At 40.3% G+C, this 8,758-nt stretch overlaps 1 protein-coding gene across 1 annotated transcript in view; it reads left to right on the top strand.

Annotated features, from left to right (window-relative positions):
* Nucleotides 1–8,054, top strand: part of pard3ba (par-3 family cell polarity regulator beta a) — a 198,092-nt gene extending 190,038 nt beyond the window's left edge. The window contains 1 exon segment of the mRNA XM_042513093.1: nucleotides 6,848–8,054. Within this exon segment, the coding sequence (XP_042369027.1) occupies nucleotides 6,848–7,274 (427 nt within the window). The 3' untranslated portion in view covers nucleotides 7,275–8,054.
* Nucleotides 8,055–8,758: the final 704 nt, after the last annotated feature.

Below are 8,758 nucleotides of genomic sequence, written 5' to 3' on the forward strand. Positions count from 1 at the left end.
GGGGGGGGGGGGGGGGGGGTCCTAATTTCCTCCTTCCGTTTCCTAGGGGCAGGTGCAGGGTAACCCCCCACCCCCCATTCCCCATGCTATCCCCATACACACACATTCTTCACTGTCATAATGGCAACACACACTCATCGTCCCAGATGGGCACACACTTACTCACTCACTCACACACTCACACATTTCCCTTTTACCATTGAGTATGTAATCATATACACTCCCAACACACATTCACACGTGTATAAATATGGATGTAAGATTCAGTTTGTCATTTTGCTCTCACCACACACACACACACACACACACACACACACACACACACACACTCAGAGGGTGGTTGGGAGTGTGGTATATGGTGCTGATGTTCTCGAAGTGTGAGTCAGATGTATTACACGGCGTGTCATTACAGCTTTCCACTCTAGTTGGTCCCTGTGGTTCACATCACACCCTGCTCTGCTGCTCTATATAGACCTCAGAGGGACAGGCAAGTGTCTCTCTGCTTGTCTCTCTGTGAGACATGGCTCGTCTGTTTTTTGTTTTTTTTTTTCCGGTTAGTTTGTTTTGCTTTGTTCCTCCCTTTGTCTTTCCATTTCTATTTTCTCATTTTATGCCTTTATGCGATAGCCTTGACCAGAAGCATTCTGTTTTTTAGGGTGTCTGTACGACCGTACGTTGCATTCTTGTGAATGCTCTTTCTGTTCCTCTCATTTTTAAAGCTTCCGCACTGGCGAGAGCCCTGGCCATCAATATGTTTTTGGCTTGTTTGTCTTTATGTCTGTACGTCTATCCCCCTACCTTGTGAGTGCAATATCTCAAAAAGGTCTCGAGGGAATTTCTATAAATTTGGCACAAATGTCCACTTGCACACAACAATTAACTGAACAGATTTTGGTGATCATGGGTCAAAGGTCAAGGTCAATTTGACCTTGCATCTGTTTGATTCTTGTGAACACAAAATGTCAAGAACAACTCGAGTTTTTCAAATTTGGCACAAACATTTACTTGGAGTCTGAAAAAATTGATTTGATTTTGGAGGTTTATTGTTAAAGATTAATGTTATTTTGCATCAATCTAATTCTGTTGAACACGATTTCTCAAGAACACCTGCAGGAAATTTCCTCAAATTTGACAAAAACGTATTTGGAGCAAGCAACTTATTACAATTTGGTGGTCAAAGGGTCATGGTCACTGTGACATCACAAAACAAGTTATTTTGCCATAAATCAAGAATTTATGCACTAATTATGACAACATTTCATACAAATGTTCAACAGACCAAAATGATAAAATAAAGTATAGTTGTATTTTGCAAATCAGGACTGCATCCACTTTAAAGAGTAAGTAGAAAAAGAAAAAAATTCAATGACTACATTCTCACCAAAAGGTTCTTATATTTTATCAAATAGAATGTCTGCAAAGAAATACCATTATTAATATGAGTGGAGTTGCATTTGCTGGGGAATAATAATGTGGACAAATAACTGGGTTTCATTGCTTTGTGCTTTATGGAATATTATCTGTAAATTGCCTCTTCCTATTGCTGTCACTCCCATGTCTGTTTCTGTGTGCAGTAAAAAGTAGCCTTTTTAATAATAGTTGTATTACAATATCACCACTACATTAAATAATAACAGAGAAAAATAACCTAGTATTAATATATTATTTAAAGTCTTTCAATTTCCCTTTTTTGACATTTATTCAAACCTATTTATTTCTTTCAACGTCGCTCGTGGAATCATCTAATTTGCATCTGATTTTTGCTTTTTTATTTTTATGTTGACATTTCAAAAGTGTGCGTGGAACTCACTTGACAGCTGAATGAAAACACACCTACTGTCTGCATGTCTCTTGTTGTCATAAGCTCTTTTCAAACCGGATTAGCAGTTCTGGCGGAGCTCCTTTAATTGTCATTACTGACGCCAACCACTGTTTTATTTCGGCAGGAATCTGCCATGTTTGGCATGTTTTTTTGTAAATCAAAAGCTCTGGAGGAAATTTTAAACCCTGTTCTCAAAAAACTGTTTCATGTTTTCAGTGGCAGACGGTAACCAATACACATCTTTTACGCGCAGGTTAATGTTTAAAGGAAACTGCAACGCATCTCTTTTACTTTCTCCTCTTTGGCCTCTCTTGTTTTTGGCGTGTTCCTTTTGTGTGTTTGTACTTCTTTTTCCTTCTCACGCTTCCCCTCTTTCGCACACTCTCAGCGCACAAACTTTCTGATGAAGTTACGCAAGTTAACACGTAAACAAGAGATCTCACTCTGACACTTTGAATATACAAACGCAAACATGCACTCTTCCTCTGGCTCGCTCATTTACTCAGTGAGGCACACACACACTTGAAATGTTTTATTTGGATCCGTTACATTAAATCCTAATTTATGTAGAATTCAGATATTGTGGGCTTTCGACATAGTGTGAGGCCATTTCAGGTTAGCGAAGGTACACACAAACACACACACACACACACACACACACACACACACGCACACACACACACACACAGAGTAAAACCATTCATTCTGTGACCAGGCCGAAGCCAGCTGTGTGACTCTTGGTGGGTCACTGAGGCCCGTGGACCCCATAATCCCTCAGCTGCTTGGCTGGACACACACAGACACACAAAGTCTATAATTCACATGTCATGACTTGCTTTTATACCATGTTTTTACATTAATATCAGATATTAAACATTTTAAATTTGGAAGGAGAATGAGCTTAAATGAATGTTAAATGACAAAAAACAAAGTAAAGTAGAGTAGGCAGAAATCTGGAAAGGCACAAAATAAAAATCCAGCAGAAACTGAAAATACTAGCTGTAGCCAACTTAGAAAAATGCCAGTGGAATTGGATTTGGTTGTTTACGTATTTGATGTTTTTCTTGTCTTTTCTTTAAAAAATATGGGAAGAAGGCAATGAGCTATAAAAGAAGAAATTGCCAGAAAATTAGTTTAAAAAAAGAAGAAAAAAAGCTAAATTAAACAAAAGCAAAAATAATATGGAAATGTGGTTAAAAAAATTATAATATTTTTCTAACATAATTTTTAATATGTAATTATCATAATTATATCATTTTTCCTAGCTTTTTTCTTTATCCCCATAGGCATTTTACCCTAGCTTTTGTAAAGTAATTTTCTAAATGTACTAATTTCAGTTGCTCATTGCCTTTTTTCCCATGTTTTGGAAGAAATTCCACCAATTTGCTCAGGCTTCAAAGGTTAAAGTACTTATGAAAGGCATCTTAGAGCAGCACAGGTTTCAATTTGTTAATAATTCAGAATGCTTTTAAGGATCCTTTCACAAATACACTGGTGTTTTTCAAACAAACTCTGCTGTGGTAGTTTCTTTTTCCTGCATTTTGCATCCATAAGTCATATTTTTGCAAAGGATACTGTCAAAGGATTACTTCGCAGGTGAATTTATTGTTGCTCATATAATGCTTTGCCCTCTTCATTACCTTGGAGAAGCTAAAAATAGTGCTGTAAATGAGAAAGGAGTAGAAGAGGAGGTGAGGAGATGACAAAGGCATTTAAATAACAAAGGTGCATGAGGGGGTGATGAACAGATATTAAGGGGAGAGGTCATTGAGGTGATTGAGACGGAGAGGAAGATGAATATTCAAGTGGAAACGATGTGGAAATTGAAGATCTCAGAGGGGGAAATATAAGGAGAATGATGAGAGAAGAGCGGGGAAGCCAGCGGAGGTTCCTGTCTGTTTGGGTGGCCCTGAGTCGGGCTGTGGACCCAGGTGTTCCCCCTCCTCTACCCACTGCATCACTCCATCCTTTCTTTCCTTTTCTCTTTGCCTCCCCTGGTGGCCTTCACCATTTAATCTGGATTAATGAGGAGGCTGACCTTCGTCTCGCTTTCGCTCTCTAGCGTTTTCCACTCCTCGCTGAGCTTGAATATATTGTTTTTACCCAGACTCCCTTCACATCTGCTTCTGTCTCCTTACATCGTAATTTCAGATCAAATCTCTCCCTCTCAGATCTCTTTCTTTTTTGTCTTTTTATGCTTCCATACCTTATCTCAAGGTTTGGCAATGCATGCCTATCTGTGTGTGTGTGCGGCTCTGTCTTTCCTGCTCTGCTGACTGACAAGGCAGTGCTGTTCATTCTTGGGGCCACCTGTGTATCCTGTCCCACCACCCTGTTTGGGTGGTCAGGCCTCCCAGCCCACAGAAAACACACTCGACTGATATTTTGAGCACACACACACACACACACACACACATATAGAAATCCACGTCACTGCAGTTCGCGAATATCCTCAAGGGAAGATCGCTTATGCACAAGCACACACACACACAAACACAAGCTGTGTGCGAGCTAATCTGCGGTGAGTGAGTCATTCTAATTGGCCAGTCAACAGGTGCTGAGCCCGACTCGAGGGAGCGGACAGAGGAGACACACGGATATGATTGCAGAACAAGGGAGAGGCTAAGCTCAAGGCTTCTGTATAATAACTACAGTGGGAGCCATTGTTTCAGTCTGGGAAGTAAATGTCTAAATCTGTTCGGCGCTGTCTGTTGCTGATTGATATAGTTTAATAATTTGAACCGTATCAAGTTAGTGAGAGCTTTAACATTTACTGTTGAGACTGTGTTAAAGTCCCACAATATCTGCAGTGTCTCTGAATGCACTTAAATTGCCAGTTTATTGGAGATCGGTCAATTAAAAGAAAAGTGTTAGTGTCAGTTACAGCATGAAGTAAATTTAGTTATAAAACATAAAACATGTACATTAAGGGTACTTGTATTGGTAGTGATATCATAATTTTTAAACAAAACTCAGTCCTATTTGTGGGTTTCTTTTGTTGATAGTGCAGCCATCTTGCAGATGATTTCTCAGAACTCGTCTTGGAGTGTGCGTCTGAAAAACCTGACTTTGAAAGGCCATGTTTCCCTTCCACTTTGTCCTATCCCTTTATCCCAACATTAATCGCACACTCTATTCCTAAACATGAATGTGCAAACTGGCGGGGTAGGGATAAGTGGTAGGTGCAAGGGGTATTTTGGGATTGAGCCTTTGGTATCCATAATCAGGGTATTAGATTGGAGCTACCTAAATGTCCTGGAGAAAATTGATTTTGTTGTCATCAAAACGCATAACCAGGCTTCTCACATCATATATATCATAATATCTAAAGATATCACATATTTAACACTATTTTATAACATGTAGCATCCTTATTTTCAGAAAAATCTAAAGTCCTCAAATGGACACGAAGTATATTCTGTCTCACTTTTACAGTGCAATGTCATTCAGGACTGCATTGCTGCAGTCAAACACCAGTTTTTGCACTCATGCAGGTAGAATAGCTTGTAGCGTGGTGCCAAATAAACTCAAAAACAGGAAAAAGAGAAGAAAGTGATTGCTGACTGAGTGCTGAGTGATGTGTATGATAAGCCTTCAAACTGGACTTCCTGTTTCATACCAGTGTTTCATCTTCTAAATGGTAACCCCTAGCAACATGCCTACGCTAACACAGACGCTTGAGGTGTGTGTGTGTGTTTGGCTTGAATGCGCCCTTAATGACTACCATACATGGCCCAAAAGAGTTATTAATGTGTTTTTTTTTATTAAATATTGTAATGTCATTCAGTGTGATGCCAAAAGTGATCATTTATGATGTTGACAGGGCTCATTGTAGATCACCACTTGTATAAATAGGAGACTTTCCCCTCGAGCAAGGCCGACCAAGACCTGACTTTTAGATTTGCTTACTTGCTTTAGCGAGACATGTGTGTCACTCAGCACTGGAAACAGCATATAAGATGGAAAACATTTGAATGGGCCTGTGAAAGGTGAGCAGCCCTCCCTTTTCTTTTCTCCTCTCTCTCTTTCTCTCTTTCTCCGTCTCTCTCTCTCCTTCCGTCTCCCCGAAGCCCGCGTGTCGCCTTACCCAGGGGTTTAGCCCCTAATCACCCAGAGCTAGTGGGAGGGAACCGGAGACTTCCAGCTGGCTGCCTCGTTACTGCAGACCCCTGGGACACACACATTCCAACACACTCCAGCTAAACACACACACAACCTCATATATGCTTACCAAGGCATTTGCTGTTATCTCTTGGCATCTCTCCATCCACGTCCCCCCCACAACTCGATCCTGCCAAGGCCACAGCCTCGCCACGTAAACTGAATAACAGGAGGAGGCTTACCGCAAGGGAGGGCCAAATCTCTGGCACGTCCTCGAACTCCAAACCAGTTTAAACCAGTTAAATATTGTCTTTAGCCATACTCTCAAGCACATATATATTTATATTTATGTGTGTGTGTGTGTGTGTCTTTATTAATGATGTCAGACACTCCTCGAGACCAGCTCCAGGCTAATTTCAGGTACAGTCACTGGAGTTGCAGTATCTCAAGAACACCTAGAGGGAATTTTTTCAAATTTGGCATTAACATCCACTTGGACTCAAGGATGAAGTGATTCGATTTTGATGGTCATAAATCAAAGGTCAAGGTCACTGTGACCTCACAAGGCATGTTTTTGGCCATAACTCAAGATACAATAAAAATTTCACACAAATGTCAAATACAGTATATGATAAAGTCCTGACATTTTATATTGAAAAAAGGTCAGCTTCACTGTGACATCATAATAATATGCAAAAACACTTCTGGCGTTACTCAACATCATATCTCAGGAACAGATGGGGACATTTGTTCAGATACTGAATTAATGACACTGTACTTGGGTGCCCAACAAACTGCGCTGATTGCAGAGATCTTCTGTGTGAGAAGCATCCATGTTTTCACAGATGTGAAGTGCAATCTGAATTGTACGTGGAGTCATACAACAGTGTGGTGGTAATTCTGGTTTTTCATTTTCTGTTTCAGGAGGGATCCATATGATTACCCCACCTCCAGACCCGTGACAAGAGAACCAGTCCCCTACCCCGGCCACTACCACGACCCTCCCGCCTCCAGCCACCGTGTGCAGCCCCCCCAGGTGAGCACACAATCCCATCAGGCCCCCAACAACCAGCGCTACTACCCCTCATCTCCCCGTGCAGGACAGCAGCACCGTGCAGCAGCGAGACAGGACATTCCCCCTTCTCCCACTGCGGGCCGCAGAGGGCGGCACTACTACGAAGCTGCTGGAGGGCGACTAGACGGTTACCGGCAGGCCAGCCCTGGCCGCTATGCCAGCCCAGAGAGATACCCCGACACCAGGGAACGTTATGCCAGCCCCGAGCGCTACGGCTATGGAGACGAAAGACAGCCTGACCCCAGGCGGAAGAACCCTGTGATAGGTGCAGTGTAAAGGTACTCCTCAGTCACAGACCCCTCTCACATAAAAATCCCACAAAGAGTATAAATAAATTCATGTGTTTCCAGATTTGTGAAACATAATATCAGCTGTCAACAAGGATGCCAGTGAGGATAAGTGAGATTTTTGCTGTATTAATTTATCCGATCATGAACCCTGAAAGAAATAAGTGACAAGCTGAGAGGCTAAAATAAGGCTTATTTTCAGAACCATCTGGTCATAACTCTCTCTGCAGGCCAAGACACATTTAACAAGCGTTTAGGACTGTGCGTGTGTGTGTGTACATATATATATACATGCTGGCAACGGCTTGTGTATATTCACAAGTGTGCTGTTTATATCAACAGGATGTTATTTTGATATATTTTATATTGTTGAAATGAAATTAAGTTAAGGGCGATTAAATTATAGAACTACAGAGTTAACTTGTTGTATAGAATGAAATCTTTTCCAGCATTTTGCACAAGCTGATCAAACTGAAGGAAATAAAGAGAGATCACCTTGACGAGTCGGACCAAGAGACACAGGAAACTGAAGTCGACAAACAGGAAAAAGGAAGTAACTCCCCTTCAAAGCATCTTCTTGTCCTTGATATTTTGTCTCTTGGACTTCCTTTACATCCTGCTATCACACTTTTTGTATTTTTTCACCTTATTTGGATGTGGACGTGAATTACAGATTTATTTTACATTTGTTAATTGTATAATTGCAGTGAGTTTGCGATATTTTCCTGGTGCTTCTAATGAAATGAATAAAATTAACCTACACAAAGAAGAGAGAAAGAGCTAATAAAGAGTTTAATTACATATTTTATCATTTAACCTATCACTTCTTAAAGTCACTGCACTGAAAACTTACTAAATTTATCAATGGTGGTTTGATTTAAACACATGGTCAAATAAATGCATCATTTTTTTATACACATATTTTGCATTAAATATTTTGAAAATTTTTCTCCAAGCTGCACTAAATCATTTTATCCTATTTCTGTTGAATTTAAAGAGGACCTACTATGCTCATTTTCAGGATATACTTGATTTTAAGGTTTCCACCAGAACTTGTTTGTATGCTTTAATAATCCAAAAACCTAATTTTCCTAATACTGTCTGTGCTGGAACACCTGTATTCACCCTCTGTCTGAAATGCTCTGTTTTCTCTTTAATCCCCCCTCCCAAAAAGTCTACTCTGATTGGTCAGCAGTTTTGGGTCTCCTATAAATTTGCATCTCTTCACAGCCTTTGCAGCCAGGGGATGACTGTAATGGAGAATAGTGGCACTTTTTAATGTGTAAAATCACTATATGATATGAAATCAGATAAAAATTTACAACAGCGGCAACCAAGATTACACATTTACACTACATGTAAGAAATAATGTATGGAAAAGCATAGTAGGTCCCCTTTAACCAATTATCCAGATTAAGCATATTTAAAATATGCAGTCAAACTACGACAACACTGTGAGTCATCACTTTAAAA

This window comes from Plectropomus leopardus, chromosome 24 (assembly GCF_008729295.1).
Source record: "Plectropomus leopardus isolate mb chromosome 24, YSFRI_Pleo_2.0, whole genome shotgun sequence".
NCBI classification, from domain to species: Eukaryota; Metazoa; Chordata; class Actinopteri; order Perciformes; family Serranidae; genus Plectropomus; species Plectropomus leopardus.